The 27,235-nt window shown below is 36.1% G+C and overlaps 1 protein-coding gene across 9 annotated transcripts in view; it reads left to right on the forward strand.

Annotated features, from left to right (window-relative positions):
• Nucleotides 1-25,865, forward strand: part of PAM (peptidylglycine alpha-amidating monooxygenase) — a 140,829-nt gene extending 114,964 nt beyond the window's left edge. For 4 of the 9 annotated variants that reach the window (XM_048050213.2, XM_048050220.2, XM_048050215.2 and 1 more), the window contains 11 exons: nucleotides 4,578-4,707; nucleotides 12,839-12,955; nucleotides 13,486-13,558; nucleotides 14,102-14,309; nucleotides 14,952-15,152; nucleotides 16,185-16,327; nucleotides 19,146-19,245; nucleotides 20,609-20,662; nucleotides 22,788-22,991; nucleotides 24,441-24,497; nucleotides 25,026-25,865. In XM_048050213.2, the coding sequence (XP_047906170.1) occupies nucleotides 4,578-4,707; nucleotides 12,839-12,955; nucleotides 13,486-13,558; nucleotides 14,102-14,309; nucleotides 14,952-15,152; nucleotides 16,185-16,327; nucleotides 19,146-19,245; nucleotides 20,609-20,662; nucleotides 22,788-22,991; nucleotides 24,441-24,497; nucleotides 25,026-25,207 (1,469 nt within the window). In that variant the 3' untranslated portion in view covers nucleotides 25,208-25,865. The remainder of the gene's footprint in view (nucleotides 1-4,577; nucleotides 4,708-12,838; nucleotides 12,956-13,485; nucleotides 13,559-14,101; nucleotides 14,310-14,951; nucleotides 15,153-16,184; nucleotides 16,328-19,145; nucleotides 19,246-20,608; nucleotides 20,663-22,787; nucleotides 22,992-24,440; nucleotides 24,498-25,025) is intronic. The other 5 variants (XM_048050216.2, XM_048050221.2, XM_048050217.2 and 2 more) reach the window with 4 other exon arrangements.
• The last annotated feature ends 1,370 nt before the right edge of the window (nucleotides 25,866-27,235 follow it).

Raw genomic sequence — 27,235 nt, forward strand, 5'->3', positions numbered from 1 at the left:
TATGATTCATTCCCTTCAGGTTTCTATGACAGCAGAAACCATGGAAGTGTTGCGTTTGTTTTACTTGCATTTTCGTCTGTGTGATACTGATTGTGTTTAGTCTTGCTAATGTGGAAAGCCAGATAATACAGTATGTGATAAGTATCTCATAAAAAAAAAAGATATGTATGCATGAAAGTCATCTGTATGCATAAGCTGTAGCAACACATGCTTGCTTTTATGTTGCAACCAATCAGCTTGATGTTTCCAAGTACTGTTGTATACAAATACTCATCATATGTCATCCATTTGATTTTTATTTCTGTTCAAAATGTGAACATGTAGTATCTCTGTTTACATGAGATTCTGTTGCAGTATTCAAATACAGCTCAATTCTGGGCTTGCATTTAACATAGAGCCAAAGATGAGGACTTTCCAACATGCTATTATATTAGTTGGTTAAATGAGAACCTATCAAACTATTGGCACATAAGCAAAAAAAACAGGCGGGATGTTATCATGTGCCTGACAAGTGATAATCATAAAAAATTCCATAGGCAATGCTGGAATCAAATGATTGGAAGGGTAGTGTGTGTGTATTTATGGAAAAAAAAAAAGATTGTTAACCTCATAATAATCACATGCGATGAGTAGGGAGGAAAAAGGTTAAGAAAATTGTTTCTTTTTTAACTGATTCAGAAGAGGGAGTGTCAGTGAATTGAATAAATACCTAAGTTGCAACACCGTATGGCATGAATTCTGAATTGTTTGCTCTGCTACTTTAGTAGTTATATATTCATCTGGTTGGAGTTTGTTGGTGGTGTGATAATAAATGGACTTCGAAATGACTCAAGGCTAAGATACAGCAAAAAGCAAAACTGAAATGATCTTAGCATTCTTTTCCAATGTTTCTGATACTAACTACAGAAATTCTGAACTTCAGAAGCTATCAGCGCCATCTTTTGGCAAAAGAACTTTTATTGCAAAAAAAATCTTCAAGTATATGTTTAAATTCTGTTTGGGGACTTTACATATTAAAAGAACACAAACCTTCTTCTCTAACAGATTTTCATTTAAAGGAGGAAGGAGTGGAATGTAAAGTGGTTTTATGTTGTCTTGATTTAATTTTAAAAAATAATTGCACCCATCATAAAATTCTTTGTTAAATCGAATTAAAAAAAAAAAAAGACTGTGACTTGTGTTAAATAACAGTATTAACTTCATTGAACTATTTAGCAATTACCAGAATTCCGAAAGTTTAATATTTTTAGTCTTACAAATCCTCATTTTTTTTTAACGTGTAACAGACCTGAAATAGCAAGCAAACAATACATTAAGATCATTATAAATATTGTGTTCATAACTTTATACTGCTTATAACCTTCCTGCACTGTGTTATATTACCACCCTGTCACTAGTCAAGAAAGTTGTTCAGCATCACTGCAACTGGTACAATTATACCTTCAAATTACAGCAAGCAGTATAATTTTCCAAGTTTTAAAACTCGTTTTATGGTGCTTATTTACATATGTCAAAATATAAATGACTACTCTGATGGCAGGGAGTAAATGCAGCATGAATAAAATTTGTAAAGTTAAGAACAAAAAAAAGCTGCTAGGGATTTTTGGACAGTAAGTTGCAATTTTACTAATAAATAGGGGCTTTAGTCTTTCACTTGTAGGAAGATTAAAATCTGAATTGCATGTTGTAATGCTATTTAATTCTTAAGAGTTTTATTGAATCAAATGAATTACTCTAAATTACAATATGGAAGATCTGATCCTTCAGTTTAGAAATCTCATTTACAACAAAAGCAATCATTGTATATCTATATACTAGAAAAAGTAACTTTAATTTGTTTTAATAGGGAAATGTAATTGTCTTTGGTTTAGTATGTAACTGGTCTATGGACTACTTAGTTCTGCAGGGAATTAATAACCAGTCTTAGATATATGAATATATGATATATAAATTTAGTAAGTAAGCTTTTGTAAAAAGTTAATTCCCTTAGGATACACCTTTGTAGAAGGACTTTCAGTGTGAAACCTGTAAATGGACAAGAAAAAATAACAGTAAACCAATTCTGAAAAACTGTAAGAAGATCCAAAGGTTGTGTAGAGGCTGGAGTTCTTGTGATTAGACTATATTTCACTGTTTATTTGATGTTTAGACTTGATGATTCTGAAGGGTGCTTCCGATCTAAATGATTCTATGATTTTATTGTTTTCATCTGTGAGAAATCTTTTTGTCCTTTAAAAGTAACTATAAAAATTGTTTATTTTGCATGCCTTTTTGGAAACTGAATTTTACAAAGGACAAAATACAGGCTTTCTGTATTGAGACTTTTAGCTTTTCTATCTTTTTTGGAAAAGTCTCAATGACCAAGGGGCACTGAAACATTAGATGTACGTAAGTTTTATGCAGGCTAACTTTGAGCAACTGATGAAGCAGACACTGGATTTCTGTCCTTTTATTCCTTTCAAAATCCTGGTGTCCTGGTACAGGTGAACATATCTGGTATTGCACCTGCTGCTACCAACTAAACAGTACAGAAGTACTGTGGTTTTTATGAATATGTGTAATTTTATTTTTATCAACAGTTCCTCTCTTAGTTTGGAACTTTTTTCACCTAAAACTGCTATAGTAAAATTTCTTGGTTTTGAATTTTCTGGTTCGTTTCTTATATTCACTGCAGGTAATGACTGTCTTAGGGTTGCATTAGCCAACAGAGTTTCTCTGTCACCTACTCATAGCTAGGCATCTAGAACTACAAAAATGAAATATCTCCTAGTCTGTGATAAGTTTTCAGCACTGTTTTTTTCTTTTCCCTGTGTAGATTGTAGAAAATAGTTTTCCCTCCACCACGTTTGCTTTTACTCCTTAGACTGCATCTCTTCCAAGTAAAAAGGAAGTGGGAGTTATGCTTACCAGAAAGCTGGGTTGCAGAGGTTGTGATGAAGTTCTTGGAGATTGTGTCCCGTTTTATTTTTCCTTTCATGAGAATAACACTTCCAGATGAAGCCTGTTGTATTCCTTGGGTAATTTGTGTTGAGAACTTGTTTCAAAGCACTGATCTTTCAGCAGTTTGTGAATGGAGATCTGTATTACATGTGGCTAGGTTGTACCCCAATGATTGGTTTTGAGGATCACAGCAAAATACACAAACTTTGGGTTGAATTGAAATTTGCAAAACTGAAAATTGCAAAAATGATGCTATCAAACACTTTGAATACTACTGGAACAGTTCCAGTTTCAGATAACTGCAAAAAACCTCTTTTCTGTTCACCTTCAGTTTGTCCATGTGTACCTACATACAAAGCTTGTACCTTAGAAATATCCGAATTATGTTGAATAAATTCACATCTGAAAGAAAGGAGTGATGGATTTTCTAACATGCAGAAAGCTTCTTAACAGGTTTTGTTTTCTTTTTTCTTTTATCAGATTTAGTAACATTTTTCTTGTGGTTGTATTTTTTATTTTGGGGAATATAGTTCGATTATCTCTCAATAATGGAAGAGCAATCCAGACCAACCTCTTTCAAATTGCATACTAAGCAGTCTGTTTGTAAGAAATTAATCCCTGTAGCCAACATCCTGCTACTTTTCCAAGTTTCAGACATCTCTGTTCATGCATTTAATCATTGTAAGTCTATTTTTAAATAAAGCAAAGATTGAAGCAAACTTCTTTTTATGTCTTATTTTAATCTTTTTTGAATCTTAATTTGCAGCTATATTTTTCTCCTTTCGTTGAGGAGTTTTACAATTTAAGACAAAAACAGAAAGTATCCATTTTTTTTAGTAGTGGTTCCCTTGCTAAATCCTGTATTTTTTGTTTAGTGTGAAAATCAGATTTGTATTATTCAAAAACTGCCCAGCACATGTTCTTAGAAAGTGCCCTAACATATAAACAGTGACAGATACTTTACCCTCCTTCATTTCTTTCATCAGATTTAGATATGTATTTCCTATTCACTCCTGTAATCTTTGGATTAGGATACAAACACTAACTAGAGCTAATTAATGTATATGTTGGGTTTAAGAAATGTCATAGGCACACTTCACAAAACTACTGTTTTATTTGTTTCTCTTTTCTGTTTATCTTGCTCTTTATCTTGCTCTCTGAGTTGTTGTTTTTTTCGTGTTAAAAGCTTTTTTGAAAAAAGTTATGAATCAGCCACTTCAGATGTATAGATGGTCTAGTGCTTCCTATTCTTTTGTTATGCTTTTTAAATAAAATACTGATAGGTTATTATTTAAATTTGCTTGCTTATTTTGGATAGTACTTGTATATTTCTGTAATTAACCAATATTAGAAAGTATTAACAAAGGTCTGAAGTTTCTGTCATCCTACATATAGCAGGATACCAGTGTTTGTGCATGCTTTACTGTAATAAAACTATGCTTGGAATTAAATTGCAATGCATTCATGGAAATTCTGCATGCAAGAGAATGTCCATACAATCCCCAGTATTCCATGCAAAAAGCCAGTTAACCAGTTTTATGTTTTTTTGGTTTTTTTTTTTTTTTGTGGGTGTTTTATTAGTATAAATGTGCTACATTAATGTCTGCCCTTTTTTTATTGTTTGTTTCTTTGGTCAGATTTCCACATAGAAGAGGCTGTGGAGTGGCCTGGGTTAGACCTCAAGCTGGGCCAAGTTTCTGGGTTGGCTCTGGACCTTGAAAATAACTTAGTTGTCTTCCACAGAGGTGATCATGTTTGGGATGAAAAGTAAGTAGATATTTTGCAGAATGGCTTGTTAAAGGTCAATTTGGTGTATGTAGTTTGTGTATCTTCTCAAAGAAACAAAATAGATTGCAGTTCCTGTTCTGTTTAAGATTCAGCTCTTTGGCTGAAAGTGCTTTCAGGAAACTCAGAATGGAAGTGGTTACTGACATTTTCAGGACTATAGGGTTACTAGATCTTTAGACAGTAAGAATATGTCTCCAGAGAAAAATAATATTCTACATTATGTCCCCAAACTTATCCCTGCTTGTCCATGTCTTTGGCTGGACTTATAGGTCTGGGAGAATGCTGTTTTAGTAAGGTATATTAATACCTGAGTTTAAGACTTGCAAAGCTAGCTTCAGTGCTGGAAAAAAAAAAAAAAAGGATGGGAGGGTGGGGTGTAGAGCATTCATTCAAAACAGACTTTCACCATTAAAAACTAGTGTCATCACAATAAAAAAAATCTAAATTTTATTCTGGCCATTTATTATTTTAAAAACAGAACATTCCAAATATAGTCTTTATTTATATAATGTCATTATGTCTTTAAGCTTTTAAACAGTATATCTAACCATTTAGTTGCAAAAAAAAATCCCTTAAACTGCAACAGAACACTGGGAGTAATTAATACTAGTTTATAACAGAATATTACATAGTACTCTTTGTAAATGTGCTTTTTAAATCTTCTTTCTAAGTATCTGTTCATGATACTTAGAAGGCTAAACAGTACGGTGTGTTTTTTCCAACTCTTGATGAATTTATTTTAAAATATTTTCTGAAAATTAGAGGAGACAGCTTTCTCAGCCTTATAGTAAAATGATGCTTAGAGTACTCTTCTATGGAGAAAAATCAATTGTTTTTTTGGCTAAATAACATAATGTAGAAGATAAGGCAATCATTTAAGTTTCTTGTGCATGGTATCAGTGATCTCTCCAGCTCAAGTGAAGTGTAGACTATCAAACTTGAAAGGATGGCGCATGCTGCAACATGTATTACTCAATCTTCAACTAAAAGCTGGTATTGATTTGTTTTTTCTCATCCTCCTACAGATGAATATAAATTTTCTTCTTTGTGTCATTGAAGAAAGTATTGAAAAAACATTTGAAAATAAACCAGCAGCTTTGTTAATTTCTCACATCTGAAACATATCTTTTGGGGGGATTCTGACAACAGAGGTATACCCACAGCCCAGAGCACAAAACTGGAATTTGAGACCAAGCAGTATTTAGGAAGTCTACAGAGGTTAAACTTAAACTTTAAATTTGATGGATGAGCTATTAGATCGATAAGGAATTGGCTGGGTGGCCTCATCCAAAGAGTTAGTCTGTAGCTCAGTGTCCAAACTGAAACCAGTAATCAGTGGTGTCCCTCAACAGTCCATACTGAGACCAATAGTATTTAATATCTTAATTAATGACACAGGTACCCTCAGCAAGTTTGCGGTTGACACCAAACTGAGTGGTGCTGTTGACCCTTTACTGGGGAAGGGATGCCATCCAGTCGTACCTGGATAGGCTTGAGAGGTGGGCCCATGTGAACCTCGTGAGGTTCAACGTGGCCAAGTGCAAGGTGCTGCACCTGGGTCAGGGCAATCAATATGGGCTGGGTGATGAAGTGATTGAGTGCAGCCCTGCAGAGAAGGACCTTGGGATACTGGTAGATGAAAAATTGGATATGAGCTGGCAATATACACTTGCAGCCCAGAAATCCAGCTGTATCCTGATGGGCTGCACCAAAAGGACTGTGGCCAGCTCTGGGCTCCCCAGCACGAGAAGGACATGGACCTGTTAGGGCAAGTCCAGAGGAAGCTGTAGGGACATTCAGAGGGCTGAAGCACCTCTCCTGTGCACAGAGGCTTAGAGAGTTGGGGTTGTTCAGCCTGGAGAAGAGAATGCTCTAGTGAGACAATATAACCATCGTCCAGTGTATAAAAGCAGTTTATAAGAAGGAGAAAGGCTTTTAACCAGAGCCTGTAGTCACAGGGCCATGGGAAGTGGTTTTAAGCTGAAAGAAGGTAGATTTAGATCAGATATTAGGTAGAAAGTTCTTACTTTGAGGGTGGCGAGGCACTGGCACAGGTTGCCCAGGGAAGCTGTGGATGCCCCAGCCCTGGAGGTGTTCACGGCCAGGCTGGATGGGGCTTTGAGCAGCCTGGTCTGGTGGGAGGTGTCCCTGCCCATGGCAGGGGGTTGGTAGGGGATGGTCTTTAAGGTCCCTTCCAAACCATTCTATGAGTCTGTGATTCTAAACAAAACAAAAACTTCTAATGGTGTGGGTGCAGAGGATCAGAGTGTGGTCTGAAATCTAGAAATTGATGTACCCAATACCTGTGCTGGGTCACGCTAAAGATTCACTTAATTCAGTCCAGTCCTGGACAACAACAGATGCTCATACTCTTGAGTATTTGAAGCCTGCAACTAAGGGACTTCCCAGAAGAAAAAAAAAAAAAAAATACTACATATAACCTACATATGTTTATAATCTCTAGAGAGTTTCCCCATCAATAAATGTGCCAGGTTATTTATGGTTTTGGAATTTGGAACCCATGTAAAACCTTTATACCCTTACCAGTGAATTCTGCAGTTTGACTGTTGCACAAAGTGTGGGAAAGTCGTTGTCTTAAAACTATTGCACCTGCTACCTCATCACTCATTTTATGGTCATCGGTTTGCTTCTGCCAACAATACACTATCATTTCCAATTTATCTTCTCCTGACACTCATAATTTCTTTGTGCTTCTTTAATATCCCTATCAGTTCCCTCATTTCCAGTGAGGTATTTCCATGAGAGTCCCAGTGTATTTGGTCCCTTTTGTATCAAAATAATTCATCATTATTACTGTCATCTCTGTATCTTCTTATAGTTCTTACTTCCTAAGAGGGGGGAAAGGAAGTATGCTTCAGGGTTATGTGTTTAAAGCACCTTCTGTCTTCCATCCTTTGTTCCTTCTGAATAATGTATAACATTGTATTCACTCTTGTCTGCCACTGAGTAGTCAGCCTTGAGTTAGCACCCTAGAGCTAACACCTAAGAGACAGTTTCTTTCTCTCATTTGTTAGTTAGCACACTTCAGAAAATACTCAGGATAAGTGTTTCCATATGGTAATGGTAAAATATCACATGTTAATCTGCACGTGAGTTTAGTGTGGAGGCTCACCATATTTGCCATCACGCAGGGATTGAAGTTGGAAAAAAGTAAAACTTCCTGACTGAATATATCTATGTGTAGAGTCCTTATTCACTTAAGGATTCACTTGTTTTGTTCACAAGTGTTGTTTTATTCCTCCTCTTGTGGAACATAGTTGATCAGTTTATAGGAAATTTATTTCTCTTCTATGAAGAAAGGCTGAGAGAGCTGGGGCTGTTCAGTGTAGAGAAGGCTCTGGGATGACCTTGTGGCACATTTTCAATACTTAGAGGGGGCTTGTAAAAAGGATGGAGAGTGACTTTTTGCTCAGTCAGATAATGACAGGACAAGGGGGAATGGTTTTAAACTAAACGAGTGGAGATTTCGATTAGATGTTAGGAGGAAATTATTCACTGAGAGGGTGGTGAGGCACTGGCACAGGTTGCCCAGAGAGGCTGTGGATGCCCCATCCCTGGAGGTGTCCCAGGCCAGGCTGGATGGGGCTCTGGGCAACCTGGTCTAGTGGATAGCATCCGTGCCCATGGCAGGGGGTTAGAGCTGGATGGTCTTTGAGGTCCCTTCCAACCCTTCCAAACCTAGTGCTGTTAGGAGCCCTTAAAATAGATAAGCTAAAACTTCTGTGGGCCTGTATATAGAGTAGAGTGACTTTAAAACAATGTATGTGGAAAACATGACTGAAGCTAAATATTTGTTCCAAATCTTGTTGCACAGGAAATATGCATACTTTTGTGTGCTCAGCCAGTGAGCCTCCCTTTCAATTTTCATTTATTTCATGCACATATGAAATAGTTTGGGGACTGTTTCATGGGCTGTGCTGAAAAAAAAAAAAAAAAGTGATGTATCTGTTCTTATTTTTCATTAAGAAGGAATAGAAAAAGATTATTTTGAAAGGGAATTATCATGGCTTTTATATGTAGAAGAGGGATAAGAAGTTGTCAGGCTTGTAAGTTAATGTTTATCATTAGCAGTAAATACACAAGTAACGGAGTATAATATTCCTCGGCAAAACATAAACATGAATCGAGCCTGAAAGCCCAGAATTTATTTTCTCTGTTACAGTGCTTCTGTCACAGCACAGAAACAAATTAAAAATAAAATAAAATAAAATTATCTGTGCTATTAGGCACTGTACAAATGTTTCCAATGCATTATTAATATATGCCATAAAAGCTGGATTCTCATTCAACTAAATATAGCTGGATGAATGGTCTGTGCTCCTGTAAGGCAACTTCAGTCTGCTTTAGAGAGCAAAAACAGTTACAAAATGACAAGCCCTGTAATATAGTAGCAGCTTTTCAGTGGCTCTAACATTCCTTCTGGGCATGGTTAAAAAAAAAAAAAAAAAAAAAAAAAAAGCTCCTTTAATGAGTCATCTTCTTTTACCACATGCTGTTGTCAGTTTTATGTCTTTCGTGCCATATGCAGTGTGTGCTATTCAAAATGTAAATTTTTATATATATATATATATATATACACGTGTATATATGAACTATTCAGCTGGCTGAGCAATGAATCAGCTGGAAGTTCTTTTGGAATTTGTGATGAAAAATGATTGACCATGTGTGCAACTTATAAAAAACATAATACAGAATATATAATGCATTCTTGAACATCTGTTATTGCATTCTTAACAAGCTAGGTAGGTTAATTTAGGCTGAGCACGATGCCACAGTGGTGATGGATTGTTGATTGAGAGTAGAGCTCAGGGTTGTACTTTCAAGGTTTATGAGATCAGGTGGCCTGTCTAGATTTTAATATGAAACACACCAGAAGAAAATCAGATGTAGCAATAAATTATTTGCATTAGTGTAAAGTGGCCAGCTGAAGTAGAAAAACAGCTATGAAATTGTATTGGAGCTTGAAATTAGAAGTTGTGACAGATGCAGCATGTTTCAGTTGTCCTTTAACATGAAACTGCAGAACCTCTTAGAAAGCCATGCTGAGAGCAGAGTAATATGACATATAACAGTAAGGTTTTAATTCTTTTCTTGGTCTGCTTTTGCTTCTTTTAAGCTAGCAGGAGTCAGCATAGTCTGTGTCCTCATTTATCAAATGAAACGAAGCACAGAGTAGCTTGGAAAATGTTCATAAGCCCTGGAAAGGAAAGAATGACTCTGTAGCATACTAGTCTTACTGCTAGAAAAGGATATTTATCAGGGAGAAGACACATGAAAGATCAGTCCCATAACCTCATTTCAAAGTTCACTAGGCTTCCTTTGCTGAAAATACCATGCAATCTCATACTTATGCTGAAAGTACTCGGTTCCCTGCAGAGGTGGGTAGTTGTTAACAGGAAATGCTTAGAAGTCTGGACAGGACAGTTACTACGATCAGGAATAATAATAAGGAAAAACAATCAGTTTTAAAGCTGTCTACCTAGTCAGTTCTGCAGAGAGATAGAATCTTGTCTTCTTCTTGTTGTTGCCGTTGCTGTTTCTGTACGATAGCTACCCTCACTAAGATTCTCATCTGTGATTAGCTATGCTGATTAATAATAATAGTCTTTACAGAGCTTGAGCCTAGAAAGGTTTTCACCCATATCCATTAACATAAGGTAAACTAAAACATTTTTAGCAAAGATAAATAGCTAGCAAGCAAGCATTCATCATGCAGCTGTGGAAAGGAGAAAAATCATCCATGTGTTGGAATAAAATACTTGACCCCAAGCCCAGTTATTTGCATGCATACATAAAGGTGTACCATAAGCCAAGCACCTCAGAAACTTCTGTTCTGCTGCCAAACATTCGTTCAGTCTGTCCAGCTTTGGTCTTCTGGTTGTGGTCATCTGTACCTTAGGAGTATTAGATTCCTGGGCCCCTGTCATTTACTGAAATCAAGCATTGTGGGTTGGGGCTTTTTTATTTTTTAATTTTGTGGGAGCTTTTGTTATTGGCTCCTTTGTTCGTTTGGTTTTGTTTTTAAAGAAAATGCTCAAAAAGAAGAGAACTTGCCTTAGAATATAACTTTCAATAATGATAAAAACCAAAATCTACTGGGCCATCATTAAATAAGCAAATAAATATCAGTAGGGCATTGTGTGCCAGTAGTCTTACCCTTGTTAGCTACGTGCGAGCAATATGCCCACCCCACCAAGAAAGCCAACGTTATTCTTGGCTGCACTAGGCAGAGTACTGCCTGCAGATCGAGAGGGGTGAGGTGGCCCTTCTCCTCCACACAGTGCTGGTGAGGCCACACCTGGCGTACTGTGCATGATGGTGATGAAGGGACTGGAGTACCTCTCCTGTGAGGAGGGGCTGCGACAGTTCAGCCTGGAGGAGGCTCAGCCATTGATGTGTACAAACACCTGAAGGGAGGGTGCAGAGAGGATGGAGACAGGCTCTTTTCAGTGGTGCCCTGTGCCAGGACAAAAGGCAGTGGGCACAGACAGGAACACAGGTTACCTCTGAACATCAGGAGCACTGCCTTGCTGTATGGGTGACTGCGCAGTGGCACAGGCTGCCCAGAGAGCCTGGGGCTCTCCCTCCTTGGAGATCTTCAGAAGCCATTTGGACATGGTCCTGGGCAACCTGCTGGTCCTGTGGGAGCAGGGGGTATCACCAGATGACCTCCAGAGGTCCCTGCCAATGTCAGCTATTCTGTGTGTCTCGTTGTAGCATCACAGCAGAGTGTTCAGGGGGGCTCAGTAGAGAGATTTAGTAACGCCTTGTGCATAACCATTCACAGTGAAAAGGGTATATTGATTACTGTCAGAGGTTGAAGAAGTAGGCACAGATAGTTACCATATATAAAGATAATATCTAAACACTATTTCTAATTGTAGCCTATGGAGAAATTAGAACACATTCTCTCAGACTCTTCTGGTTATATATGAAACTAGTAGTGCCTTTCCGCATTGAAAATTCTAGACATATAAATATTTAATGTTATGGAGAGGCTGGGCTACCAGCACTGTACCATATAAAGTTTTAATAGCTTTATTCATAGCCTGGTCTGTGACTATAAAGCATGTTCCTGTTTACCAAGTTGCATCAGTCATAGCTGGATTTATCTTAGGGGGATTAATAAACAGCTTTAAAAATATACGACAGGAGGGAAGAGTATGTCATGCGTTCATGTGTTTTTTGTCCATAATCAAATACCCTTTTCTAACATTTAGGCTTAAATTTTGTTCAAAATGTTTTATGTGCTCTATTCACCTTCACTGAAGGCTGAACACATTTCAACAGGTTACAGTAATAGCCAGCTTCTCTGTATGGGTACAGATAACTAATCTTCTATCCTTCATTAAGTGCATGATAATTTTACATCTGGCAAGTGTCTTCTAGAAGGTTAAGCAATGCTCATTCTTTATGTCTGAATTATACAATAACATGTTTAAATGTTTTTATTAATATATTCCATGTACCTTGAAAATTATATGTGGAGTTGTGGGGTTAAGAGAAACACATCTCATATCCTATAGTCTCCTGCAAGGGCACTCTGGAAAGGATAAGTACCTTAAGATCTGAATGTTACAGTAGCAGGTTCTGGCAAAATAACAAATTATGTTTGAAAAGAAAACAAACAACATAAAAGCACGAACACAGCCTACCTTAGTACAAAGTATACAAGTTCATATAGGTAATTATGCCCTGGTGATTAGCTATGTTAAGCTAAATTGTTTGATTTCCCACCTCAAATTTGCCACAGCAAATAAAAAAGCAACAACTAAAAAATATATATATTTGTTTGCTTGCTTGCTTTAGGATTGTCTTAATTATTGCTGTGTTGATTTGGTACTCCTTTAGTTAGGAAGTCATAACCTCAGTAGGAAATGCAGACATCCCAACATTAGAACTCTTACGATCATACAATATTACAAGGCTTATTTAAAAACAAAACAAAACAAAAGGTGCTAGTAACCCACACTGGAATTAAACTGGAATTAACTGGAATTAAATATAAAACCTGTCTTTGAGTTGCATGTGTAGTGGTCATCATTGGACTGTTCTAATGCTGTCTTTGTATTACAATATTTTTGTGTAGTTCTTTTGACAGCAAATTTGTTTATCAGCAAAGAGGACTTGGACCAATTGAACAGAACACAATTCTTGTCCTGAATCCAAGTACTGCAAAACTGCTGCATTCCACAGGCAAAAGTCTGTAAGTTTTTTGTTTTTCTTTTTTTTTGTTGTTGTTGTTTTTATTAATAAAAATATTAGCATTTCTGCATATTTTAGCCTCAAAAGTCACCAACCCATTTTCACATATCTGGTTTGTATTACATTATGTGATCTTGTGTTTATTTGAACAACAACAAAAAAAAAAAGCCCAGCAAATAATAATTATAATCATTTCCAACTTTACTACATCTATTTTCTGGTAATCCGTATAATTTCATCTACCAGCCAGATTAACAGAAATGCAGAGCTGAAGACTATTGTATATTTTCTTTAAAGATACCAAATGTTAGCCTGAGTGAGAAAGCAGAGATCAAGTGAATTCTGGATTTGAGACACTCTTATCAAGGAAATTCTTTAGTTACAGTGTATATATTTTGTGAAGTATTAACAGGTTGTTAATTTTTGAGCATTTCTTGATCTGTAGATAAAAAATGAAATCTTTAGATCTAATTTATATCATTCTTCCTGAAAGATGTCTCTAATTTGCTTCTTCCACATTTGTGCTTGCAGATTTTATTTACCACATGGTTTGAGTATAGATAAGAATGGTAACTACTGGGTCACTGACGTAGCTCTCCATCAGGTATGCTTTTGAACCCTTAACACAAGGACCTTAGTGTTGTGCCATTTTTGTTGTGCCATTCTAGAGATTTATGTAAACTTACGATTATGATGTAAACTATTTATGTAGGCTTGTTAAGACAAACATTAAGAATACACCTATGGAAATTGACCCCTATAGCCTTCATGGAATATAGTTGTGTAGAATAATTTGAGCAAAGTATTCAGAACTAAAAGTACCTGTTTTAAAATAGTGATTCTTTTGAAAGAGAGCAGATTTTTCTGCTACATCTTTGCTTATCAATTTTCCTATGCACTCAAGCTCAGAATATGAAACTAATTTGTTTGCTGTAATCATAGGAAATTATATTTTATGCAGAAATTTCCCACAATCAGAATGGTTATAAAACTGGTAATAGATGTCATAGTCAAGATATTAAGGTTGTGTTTAGTGTATGCATTTATTTTATACAGAGTAATAGATATCCTTTTCATAGGCAGACATCCGTCTTATATTTCACCCTCCATAATTGAAACCTCTTATCTTTCGCTATTGATTTAAAAGGTTTTCAAACTGGGAGCAGATGCGAAAGAACCACTACTGACCCTAGGAGTAGCTTTGCAACCAGGCAGTGACAAAAATCATTTCTGTCAACCAACTGATGTGGCTGTGGATCCAATCACCGGCAGCGTTTATGTATCTGACGGTTACTGTAACAGCCGAATCATCCAGTTCTCTCCAAACGGATTGTACATCATGCAGTGGGGAGAAGGTCAGAGCTCACTGATACTCTGCTATCATGAATTCATGTTATCATCAGCTGTGAGATTGTCGATACTGTTATTAGCGTGATTTATAAACGTCTATTACAGTAATACTATGAAGGCCCCAGTTCAATTTTGCCCTTCTTATTAAATTCCAGATTTTTCTCTAATGTTTATACAGCTAGTTGTAGTGGGTATTTATATATTCTCTAAAAAAAATAAAAAATAAGAGTCTGTTAGCATGCATTCAGCACAAGTATCAGCACGTCCTTTCTTAGCAATAAAATATTTAGATTTTCAAAAGTAATAATATTTTTTTCTAAAAGTGTGGTCAAATGGTATAAGCCTTTATCGTTTTTCTTAGATTTATGTCATGATCCCATCTATTTTAGGTTTTGTGAATAATTACATTTCTCTCTGACTCAAATTTATGTTATCAGGGATTATGCTATTGTAGAGAAATAGCTCATTCACAAATTCAAGTTTTACAAAGATAAAGCAAAAGTCTACAATAGTTTACCTAAATGAGTAAAACTGTTAGGAGAAGAACAAAAACTTTTCTCAATATTATGCTGCATTATGTGAAATGCTGCTATTTCTAAGCAGAACTTTGTGTACTTTAACACGAATGTGTACATTTTGTGTTGCAGAGACTTCTTTAGGCAGAGCCAGACCTGGACAGTTTCGTATCCCCCACAGCTTAGCCCTGATCCCTGACTTCAGTCAGCTCTGTGTTGCAGACAGGGAAAACGGTCGAATTCAGTGTTTCAGATTAGGAACTGGGGAGTTCGTAAGAGAGATCAAGCACAAATCATTTGGAAGAGAGTTGTTTGCAGTTTCATATGCTCCAGGTAATATTTTTCTTTCCTGTTCTTCAGATTTCAAGTAGTTCTTTAATGCCAGTATGTCACTGTGTACAATGTCATTTCATAAAGAGTGCTATCATGTATCTTTAGCCAGATGTTTATTCTTTTTCAAAGTAATGCTGACGTAATGGAAAATTTTAGAACTGTCCTATTTTCCTGTTTGCAGTGGGGGGCATGAGAGAAGCTTGCATATAATCTCTACTCCTGAGAAATGACTGATTAGACACTCTAAATGTAATGTCAACAAGCAGATTATATTGTTTGCTTCCTAGTGACGGCACAGTCCATAATTAGTAATAATGTTTTAAAATATTCATTTCAAGCTCCATTGAAGAGACCAAACTAAAGAGCTTCCAAGCCATCAAGTGTTGAGTTTCTAAAAATATAAAATCTGAAAGCAAACAGTTTTTATTTAGAAGTTGTGTAGTTTATTATCAAAATCTGATCATTAATACAATTACTCTATTAAGGGTTGTAGTCAGATTTTTAATACCAATACCGAAGGTAGTGAGAACGTCAAGATCTTGATGAGGAATTTTGGAATGTCAGTCTCCTGACTCTGTAGTTGATATCAAATTTAATATCAAGGTAATCTCTGTTGCATTTGCCTAGAATTTAAGAAATGGTGTACAAGTTAGGATACTCAGTATTTGTAGCCCACTGCTGTCTCTGACAGCAGGAGATGCATTGTAGGGAGAGCGAGCAAGTCTGACTCCATTTTGTAGTCCACTGCTCTCCTGCTTCCCATGCACCCACAACCAGTTTATTTAAGACTGTTAGGAAGTAGCTTCTGACCATTTCTTTATAGCATCTCTCTATAGACTGGTTGTCTGCAATTTTTCCCTGTGATACCTTAGTTAACTTTCCTATTGTCATTTAGTTTCCTGTTGAGTTACCTCTGTCTCTGTCAGTCACTCTCATTTTCTCAGACAGCTTTTTACATCAATACAATTACTATTGACCTGCACCGTAGTTTTCAAGGTGTGGGTTGTTAAAGGAAATCCAATGTTGTTGCAGGTGGTCTCCTCTTCGCAGTTAATGGAATGCCTTACCCTGGAGAAGCAGAACCAGCGCAAGGATTTGTGATGAACTTCTCTACTGGAGAAATAATTGACACTTTCATTCCACTTAGAAAGGTGGAGTATTGCACAGAGTGCCTGGTGTGTATAATTATGTATAGGAGATTGTTGGTAACATTCTACTTCTCCAACTTTTATACAACTATTGCAGGAAATTAGGTATTTTAAAATGTATGGTATTCAAAGGAATACTTCGTAATACAAACTTAGTGAAGATGCTAGAATTTCAGGTCTTAATTATACCACCTTTGAGATGATCCCTAGAGATGCCACCTTTAGTTAGGATAAGTTCGCTTTATTACTGGCAGATAGTTATTAAAAGCTAATTTAAAAGAAGCATAAAGGTCCAGAAATATTTATAGAATTAGATACTACTGTCCATTACATGTACAAAAAAGTGTTTTCCTAAGCAGGAAAAAAACTCAACCGTATGGTTACATCTGTTATTTGCAGAAGATTAATTTGAGGGCTAGATGTTATTTAAAGTGTTGTGCAAAATGAAGTTTAAAAATGTTTATTAAAAAAATATATAGATTGTCCTAGACAAAAGAATGACTCCCATTTCTGGGTAGCACATATACTCAATGATCTGCAGTCCGGTTTTAAGGGGTACTACAGAAAGATATTTCTTTTTGAGTATAGCAAATAGCTGTGCTGCCTACAAACTGACAAAAACTGACAGTGGGTTTATCGTCATTTTGAGATTCAGTGGGGATTAGATAATGTTAACTGTCTGTGCACAGTTACAGATCCTTGTAGATCTGTAGATCCTTGCTGTATTAAATTTTGACTCCAGACAGTAGAGAAGGTGTACAGTTTCATAAGGTGATCCAAGATCAGTCTTTAAACCAGGAATAGCTTGAGACAAGATAAATGAAAGTACTCCAATTTCAAACTTATTACTTTTAAATTGTTTTTCATGTTTTTATGGAATACTATACATACAAGTAAAATATGCACTTTTTTTCCATGATTCGGAAAAAAAAACACCTTATAAGAAAGATCATGAAAAACAAAACTTAAGTAATGAAAGTCTGTCTCATTTATTAATGTTTTGGAAGGATGACTATTGAAATGTTTAGCTAGTATATAACACCTGTATGTCTACGTCACTTCCATCCTATTTGGTTCACAAACAATTTCTCACATAAAGAAACATAGTTTGGGGTTACAGGGATTATTTTCTTTTATTATTATTATTTTCAGTTTTGATGTTGGTTGTGGGTTTTTTTGGTTTGGTGGTTTGTATTTGATTGTTTGTTTTATCAGTAAACAATTCTTTGTGTTAATGGTGTATAAAGGATGCACTATTCAGTCCTGAGATCTGAAATAGACCACTTACCAGAACTTACCCTGATAAGGTAGTTCACAATACTCAGTTTTCCAGTCTACTCACGAAAAGGAAAAATTCTTAATATAATAGCCGTACTTGCTGAAATGATGGATCTGGAAGTGTTAAGAATCTTGTTTTAGGGAGGAATCTGTAGCTCTCTATATCTAGACTAAGATAGTACATCCTCAGTATTTAGGCCAGAACAACACATGTTAACTACAAAGATACTGCCTTATCCCAGGTTTTTATTCCAGGTTCTTTGGTTTCTCAGTGCTGGGAAAGTGAACTGCCCTTTACTCTTGAAACTTTTTTCTGGGAACAGTAAAAATAGTTGGGAAGAGACATTTCTTCCAAACAGAGTCAGATGATTTTTTGTTCTTCTCTTCATTGTACTAATTTTAAGTTGCAGATGGATTAGGTGCTGCTGTGGAATGTGCTTGTCATGTGACAGCTTATTGCTTCTCATCGAAGTTCCTCAATTACTCTGTAGGTATCAAGGACAATAACTCAGGTCAAGAAATAAATGTGAATTCTAAAGACATGTGAGAAGACTGTTCTCGATAAACTAAAGGCAACATGGCCAAACTTATTATCTTTTACTGTGTTTGCCCACCTTTTATTTTAGCTTCTTCTCTCCAATAGATGCTTGTGTTACACACTTGTCTCTAGATTTTGCGATTATAACTGAGAGCCTATTAATATTTTAAGATAGCATAATAAATGTATAATAATAAGCAATGTCATCATTTAAAAGTAATTCAAAATAATAATTCAAATATTTTATGTATTTTGATATTTCTCCTGATCTGTCATACACAATCTGCCCTACAAAAATTGCAATGTATTTTTTCTGTTAAATTCTGGTGTTTCAATCATTACACTCCTAGCTAGCAAAATAGGATCCTCTGTTCACCTGTTCCAAATGTTAAATTTGTAAACAATAATACACTGGCATAGCATACCAACGTGCTTCCTTGATAAAAAAGAACAAGTTAGCTCAGACCTTTGCTAGATTTGGTGGAGAATGAGTGGTCTAGTGTCAGTGCTTACAGCTACTCTTGGAGTACATGCATTGTACATCACTATGTAGTATATAGTATGTACACTAGGTACATCAGTGTACTGATGGAATATGTACATACTTGTGTGCTGCATCTGGAGAATCTGTGCTCAACAACATTTAAGTTGCTTACTTTGCTTAAAAGATGAGAAATGAAAGCTTACAATGGGTGGAGCCACATGATACTATCTCAAAAAGTTCACCTTTAGTAATGTACATTTCAATCAAATATTAATTTTCTCAACATGATAGTAACTTACCACTATGTATGTGCACTATGCATCTTATATTTCACAGGATAAAATTAAATGTAAGAACATAAATATGAATTGTTTAGCATGAGTGTATCTGATAATCTCCAAGATATTATCCCTTGAGAAGGCAAACATACAATGGAAATGTAATTCCTCTTCCCTTCACTCACATTAGACCTGCTGTTTTTTCCAGGACTGGATATGACAATGTGTAGACAGCTAAGAGTAATCTGTCACTCCTTTTCTTCACAGAGGTTTGAGATGCCGCATGATGTAGTTGCTTCAGAAGACAAAACAGTATTTGTTGGAGATGTTCATGCCAGAACAGTGTGGAAGTTTGCATCCACAGAAAGTATGTTCTTTTTGTTCTTAATGCCACAACTTCACATTTTGTATCTTGAGATCAGTGTCACTTATCTGGTACTGGTTTAAAGACAATGATTTAAGTACAGAACAACTGCAGAAGTTGTTTGAAGTGATCATTCTTCAGCATTACTCTGTCAAAGGAGAGTCCAGGGTGTGTGAGCTGATTTTTCATAGGAGGAGGAATCCAAATGCATTTGCCTTATGGTAGATTTGTACCTCATTGTATAAGTATATGCTTAAAAGTATGAGTTTTTTTGCATTTTAGGTCTTTCAATGCGTCATTTGCTGACAAGTTCACTGCTTCCTTTGAAGTTATCATATCAGAAACTGTCAGGGGCTGAAATATAAACACAAGTCAGTTTTAAACTTCTTTTAATTTCTTCGGGAATATTTATCATTAGAAAATTAATCTAGTATAATTTGAAGCCCTATTCCTATCAAAGGGAAACACTCCCCAGTTTTAATCCACTAACCCCCAAGCCAAACAGCCTGACTTGTGGGAGAGGAACCTGATGAGTCAGGCATCAGTTTAGTAGGATTCAGAGAGAGGAATAAAAAGAATAAGAATATGTAAGGATTTACAAATATACTTCAAAGGAATAAAAATATAATCTACTGTTACATTATATCAGATAAAAAATGTATGAGGGAGAAAGACTCAGGCTTCACGGTGTTAGTCAACCAGTAACTATTTGCTATTATAAATAAATTTCTGACTAAGCCAGTTATTCTGCATTTGTCTGTTTACATTTTATTGATTTTCTTATGGGTCATCTGGTATCAGATGCTGTTAGTAACAGGACACTGGACCAGATAAATTGTAAGCCTGACTGGATGTGGCTTGTTTCTGAATCTATTAACCTGAAAAAGAGCATTTCTAGGCTTCTATTCAAAGAAACATAAAAACAAAAAAAAATGAATTTCTTCATCACTTAGAGGTTAGATGAGGAAAGTCCATGTATCTTATTTTCTTTTTGACTGAAACTGCAGTATAACATTGCAGTAGCTAAAGAGTCCTGATTCAACCAGTCTTTAATCCATCATGATTTTGATTGTAATTAAATCGTGGTATTTTTATGGGACTCCCTGAACCCTTACACATGCCCATAAAGTGTCTCTGTGGCATAAGAGTTAATTATTGAAAACAGCTTTTATGAATCAACATCTCTTGTTTTTTCATGGTATTGTGAGCTATTGAATAGTTTACATTGGCTCTGCTTCGTGAAGTTCAGATGCTAATGGGATTGTTTACTGTAGGATTGTACTGTACATTTGACAGAGCTAGCAGGAAAATGTCACTGAGTGTCTTCGAAATGTCAGTTGTCCTGAAGAATAATTTTGTTTTACAGAAATGGAACATCGGTCAGTTAAAAAGGCTGGTATTGAGGTACAGGAAATAAAAGGTTAGTCTGATTCTGAATAGAAATTAAGGAACCAGTATTTTCACATAGACTATGACTGTTTCTGCCACTTTGGAGGAAAAAATGCTTACTAGTTTGATTGTTGTTTTGTTTTTCACCACCGTTTCATACAGTTACTGTACATAAACCGAGCTGCCACAGGAAGTAAGACAAAGCAGCTTGTAACCATTGTACCCAGTAGACACCTATTTACAACCAAGCAACATTTTGTTTTCAGTGGTGATGTGCTTCACAGACACTAAGATGAAAATTTAACTAGTGGATTAACTTCACGTCACCATCTGGTATGTGTGTTAGCCCCCTTAGATGCAGAGAAAGCTCTGAAACGTAACTGTGAGGGTTACTCCCCAGCAACCTTTCCCTTGCTCCACAATCCTCAGTCACCAAAAAGAGGTTATCTGGAACAGCAGTTGTTTTGTTTTTCTGCATAGTCTTTCTGCACACAGTCTTGTCAGTTACACCATAGCGGGGAAAAAAATCGTTCATTCTGTTCAGACTTAATTCCCTAGACTTACTACTTTTTTTTCTTTTTTCTTTTTTTTTTTTTTTCATTTTAGCTGAAAGAGAATGGGGAAAAATAGAACGTAGAAATTTAATGTACAGAGATAAGGAAATACATGTAGATTAAGGTGAAGGGGGCAAAACAGTAATTCAGGCAGATTAAAAGTAATTCTAACCATTAATCTTCTGTCTCATAGGCCTTTTATGTGCAAGAGGAAAAATTTATTTCCCTTTCAGAAAAAACAGTACCTGTGCCTTTATAAAATGTTCAGAAGTTCTTAAGTGGTTTCCTTTGGTTGAATTCAGTGTTTCTGTGGTTTGCTTTATGCATGTATAGAAATATACCAAAGATTCCACCTGCCAATTGCAACATACAGTAGAATAAACTAGGCTGGCCTTATAAAACAGAGAAATTCTTATTGTGAAAACTGTTGTCCTTCTGTTTTATCTCTGTTGGTACATCAGTCCTCCCAAAGCACTCACAAGGGAAAGTGTGGACATCACAGCATCCACAGTATAGCTAATCTAGGGATATGTCAATGCATTTCAGCTTTCTTGAGGAAGATACCATGCTGGATGACATTTCTAATGCTACAGGGAATAATGAAATAGTATCACATGGGTAAGAAACAGTTTTTAAGTAAGCACCTCTAAAGGGAAAACACAGAGAACTGAACCGCTCCTCATAGATAGGCAAGGCGCTAGTGGAAAAAAAGTGCTCATGTCTGTTACTACTACTTGAACAGACAGCAAGTTATCTTTGTAGTAGTGTTATGTGAAAATTGAAGCCGCTACTATTCATCCAGAACAGAATGTCATTTTAAAATTTGATACAGAGTCAAATAACATTTGTATTCAGTGTCTCCAATGCAGCTACTTCTTAAGACATGCTGTTAAATCAAGCATTAAAATACATAGCTGGACAGTTCTATTCGTTAAAAGTTAGCACGAAGAATGTGATCTTTTATACACACCCAAAACAATATGTAGAGGAATTTATTGAAATTCTTTTTCTTAGTGTAGATGGAGAGGTAACAAAATAGCCAGGAGTGAGTGGATGCCGTTTTCTAAAGCTCTTCAGATTTACAGAGCCGAAAGTCTTTCATGGGATTTAGCTGTTAGGAGAGTTTGACCCCCTGTCACAAATTTCTTGAAAATTAATTTAAATGTTTTCCTTTTTGTCTGTAATAATACAACACACACTGGATTTCTGTATTTATTGTGGAAATGTTATTACCAAAAGGAGATATTTAAATGATAGTAGATCACTATTGTTAGATTATTATTTGCCAAAATATCTTTTTGCTGGATTCCCCCATATTTTAAATGTTAGATTTTTTTTAAGGCAAAACTCTTCCTGACACCTCTCCTTTCCCCATGTGAGAAAAGGTGAGGGCATTCTTGCTGGAGAGTGGTATCGTTCAGGCTCTCTGCCTTACATTTGGGATAACATCAGCAAGAGCTAAAACTGGTTCCATAAATGTTTGCCTTTTGTTTCCTTGTTGCTCATCACTTCAGGTATTCTAGCTTGTTGTTTTCTGTAACAACTTGTTCTTTGTTGCTTGATGCATATGGATTGCCTGTGTAAATTGTCTTCTTTTTAAAGAATCGGAGACAATTGTAGAAGCCAGATTGAAAAACAACCCAGAACCAACAGACCCTCTAAAGAAGCAGGAAAAACAACATCTGGTCCGACAGGCCAGCACTGGAGTTTCCTTTGTTCTTATTACAACTCTTCTAATTATCCCTGTTGTTGTCCTGCTGGCAATTTTAGTATTTATTCGTTGGAGGAAGACAACAGTCTATGGAGGTAACCATGAGTAACTGTAGATCACAGTCTTTTGTTGTTCATTTCAACACATCACTGAACATTGAGGGACAAGGGTGTGAAGAGAGAGGCCTGCTGTCCCTTTTCCCTTGTACACAGTTTGGGTGATGCTGCATGCAAACTAACCATAAGCATACACATAACAATGCCTTTATTCTTTCACCTTAAGCCACCACCTTTTCACAACATGTGTCAAATGCTTACCTTTAATTGGCATCAAAAATATATTCATGTTATTGTCTAGAATGCATTAATTTTAATACTCAGTTCAGAATTGAATATTCAGCTTGGGATCTTTAAATTGTTGACAACAGAGGACTCTGTGGGTATTACAGAGGCATAAAAAATGCAAACAGATAAAATTTCTGAGATGGTATATTCTTATTCCCTACCATCTTATGCATTTTGAGATGTTTCCATGATGCACCTTTCTCTATTGCTATGAGGTCTTTGCTTGGTAATTACAATGCTATGTAAATTTGTTCTTAATTCATATTATATAATAGCATTGTTTCTGAGACATTGACAGACTGTAGTAGGAGTTTGATTATTACACTTCTTTTTCTTTTTATTTTTTTGTATGCCATAAACAGTTGTATCAAGATAAACAAATAACAAAAATATATGTGGAACAGGCGAATAACAGTACTGTCATTGGCTAGGACATACTGTATGTCTTCAACAGTCTGATAGTACAGTTCAACTGAGCTGGATGTTTTTTATTTGCTGTGTTAAAATCTGCTTCAGGCTGTTTGTCATTGTTCAAGCACTTGGTGTGCTAACACTCTGGACTGTTACAGTACTGTAGTTAATGGTTGTGATCTGCAGCAGCATCTTTGCATTGGATTCTGATTGAGGCTGTGCCTGAATTTACAATGTCAAAGAGTGACACTGGTAAAGTAAACTTGCACAGATTTATGGAAACTGAGTACTATATACAGAAAGACAGTTTGATGGTGGCATTTTATTTTTCTTCAGATCAAGGATAGGAGTAGTAACCAGGGAAGAGTATACTCTGTTTTGCAAGAGAGGAAGTTCCTCCAACATATCTGAAGAAATTTACAGATCACTCTCTTTCGGAAAGCCAGTCATCCTTGAAGGGAAACTATACCACCTTCAAATGTCACGCTGTGTTTTTCAGTGTGCCTGAATGTAGCGCATGTTACAAATTACAGCTGAAGTAATGAAATTCTCAGAAATAACTTAGATGCGAATCTTCTTAATGGTTCAAGTAGCATAAAATAATCATTTGTTGTATGATTGTTCTGTTAGGAATTATAACTTCACCTTAACCAAGAAGCTGAAAATTCAGTGTCTTAGTGCTGTTGATCAATTTTATGAATGTCTTTGCTCTATGTCAGAAAATAGAGAAAATTACTTAAACAGAGTATGATTTTTAAGCTCATTTTTAAAATTTACCTTATTTTTCAGCTGATGGGGAACACAAACTTGACTCAAATTCAAGCAGAGTTTTAGGCAGACTTAGAGGTAAGAAACATTTAAGATCTTGTAAGCACTCAGTAAATGGAGGCTTTTTCGTTTGTTCACTTCTGGTGAACAAGAGATTTGATGGAACTTTCTCAGAGCAAGGACTCGGGGCAAACCACAGGTGTTCTGTGGAAGTATCTTTTAAAACTCCTCATCCGTCAATATCTGCCTGCTGAAAACAATGTGTCACTACCACTGGAAGATGAGTGGTGCTTATTGTGTATCTGTTGAATGGAATGAAGTGCTCTGAGATTATGGTCAAAATCAGTAAAGACAAGATGGTAGGAACACAGATACCTGCATAAAGACTTTTAATGGAACGATGTATGCTGGGAAAAAAATCATTTGAAACTTCAAAGATGAATTTCCTTCCTCTTCCATAACGTATATAATTAGTTATTGTGCCTCATGCTGACCTTTAAAAAAACATTCTGGAAGGATACTTAAAAGAAGTGTTGAATGCATAGATAGATTTTTATTCCCCCATACAAGAAAGCAAAGCTTATGACAAGGGTTTCTTTTCCATAGGGAAAGGTGGTGGTGGCCTTAACCTGGGGAACTTCTTTGCAAGTCATAAAGGCTACAGCCGAAAAGGGTTTGACCGACTCAGCACAGAAGGAAGTGACCAAGAGAAGGATGAAGATGATGGCACAGACTCAGAAGAAGAGTACTCGGCACCTCCACCCCCACCAGCACCTTCATCATCCTGAAGACGACCTTTGCGTTCTCCATTATTATGATTCAGTCCAGAATGTCAGATTCCATTTCCCTTAAGCACGTTTAAGATTTTTGTGTATTTAATTGTAAACTGTACTAGTCTGTGTGGGGCTGTACACTGGTTTCTTTAATTTTTGTTTAGTTTTTGTTCTGTTTTTTAAGTGGAGGAGTGTATGGAAGTTTCATATCAGTGCCGTTGTTTTTTTTATGTGAACATCTTAATAAAACAAACAGTCTTCTTCTAATTGCAGCACTGATTTAAAGCAGTAGTATTTTCTCATATCAACTTGGGGATCTTTTCTGTATTTGTAAATAAGTCGTATTACCTGCTTCAACAAAGTATTTTTCCTATAAATATTCAGTTGCCAATTTCTTTTTTGTGCCTTTCCTCTTCAATGTCCTTAACCTGTTGCAGTACAGAGAAAATACAGTGCCACAAGAAAATGAAGCTGCTAAATCTTCTTCTATTTTTTTAAAATCACTAGCATTATATTGCATTGAAGGAAAAAAAATTATCTATTTAATTGTTTTTTCTTCTTCTTGACTTGATGTGTTTCTGGGATGTCTTATTTTTAGATGGTACCACTGTTAGAACACTATTTTCAGAAGCTGAATGTAATTTGTGTAATAAAGTGTTCGCAGAGCATTAGCTGTCAGAGTGTACTTTGGAATTTTTGCATACTTTTTAATTTTTTTGTATACAACTTTTGTAAAAGTTACACAGACCACTTAATACAGTAAAAAATTTAATGTCTTCTACCAGCAGATAAAACGTGCTATTTTATATGGAAGCTGGAAAATATTTTGCTATGTCACAAGGTTTGGTTTGTTGGGGGGAGGGGGGTTGTTTGTTTTTGTTTTTTTGTTTTTTTAAGACTAATAACCAATATACATGTACAAACTCAAACTTAAAAGATTTAAAGAGGAAATATACTTGTATTATAAAACTGCAGGGTATTTAATAAAACATGGTCACAGCTAAGAGGAAACCCGTGTCTCAAATTACATACGCAAATTAGGCAGGGTAGGCATCAGTGCTACCTGATTTGTAGTACTGATTTTCTTGTTTCTCCTCTCTTCCTTTTTCATTCACACAAGAGTAGTCCATGATTCCAGTAATGTACTCCTCTTTGAAGAGAAGACTTCTGGAAGAGTTGCTAGATAGATGACTCACACAGCCAGGATAATTAAGTGTGAATCATTGTGTGATGCTGTCACGATTTATCAGTCTAGTTTGAGGATCAGAGCATGATTAATCTTCTTTTAAAAACTGTATTATGAGCAGAGTGTACACAGCTGTAATTGCCACAGGGTTTTATGAAACTGCTTCATTATCGTCATTGCAGGTGTTGTAACAGACTACTGCTGGCGATGAAAAGAACTCCATTTCATAGTCTGTATTCGATGTTGCTTCCTCTCCAACTATTTTATATTTTCCTAATGTTACAGTGAAAACAGACTTTTTCTGTCTTGCTTTTGGAAGCAAGGCAATGTTATTTTAGCTGTGGCTTTTGGTCATCCTGTATAAGAATAAAGACATAAAGTAGTTAGGAAGGATCTTCTTAAAATTTTCAGAAAAAAAAAAAAATCACATAACTAGTTTACAGGAAGTTTCTGATGAGAGCTATTAAAGCTGTGGTGGCACCACTAACATAGGTGGTGTATGTGTCATCAGATCTAAAAGATCATCAGCTTTTTATCAGATGTGATCAGTGAGTGTGTATTTTTCTAGCATGTGAATAGCTCACATTATGTCAGTCTGATACTGGGTGTTCTTTGCTTCCAGGTTTTAGATCACTGAAGATTATACATAGCTACCTCCTTCCTCCTGCCATTTGTTTGATCTTTATCGCCAATTGAAAACAAAAAAATATTGAGAGTAGCTGAACACAGTTTAATGGCAAGTATGAGTGAGGGCAGAGCAATTCAGCACCAGCCACGGTCCTGCTCGCCAGAATTCAGAGGCTGGTCTCTACAAGAAGCCGTGGGCAGACAGCTGGGTTGGCAGGCAAGCTACTGCC

This window comes from Anser cygnoides, chromosome Z (assembly GCF_040182565.1).
Source record: "Anser cygnoides isolate HZ-2024a breed goose chromosome Z, Taihu_goose_T2T_genome, whole genome shotgun sequence".
NCBI classification, from domain to species: domain Eukaryota; kingdom Metazoa; phylum Chordata; class Aves; order Anseriformes; family Anatidae; genus Anser; species Anser cygnoides.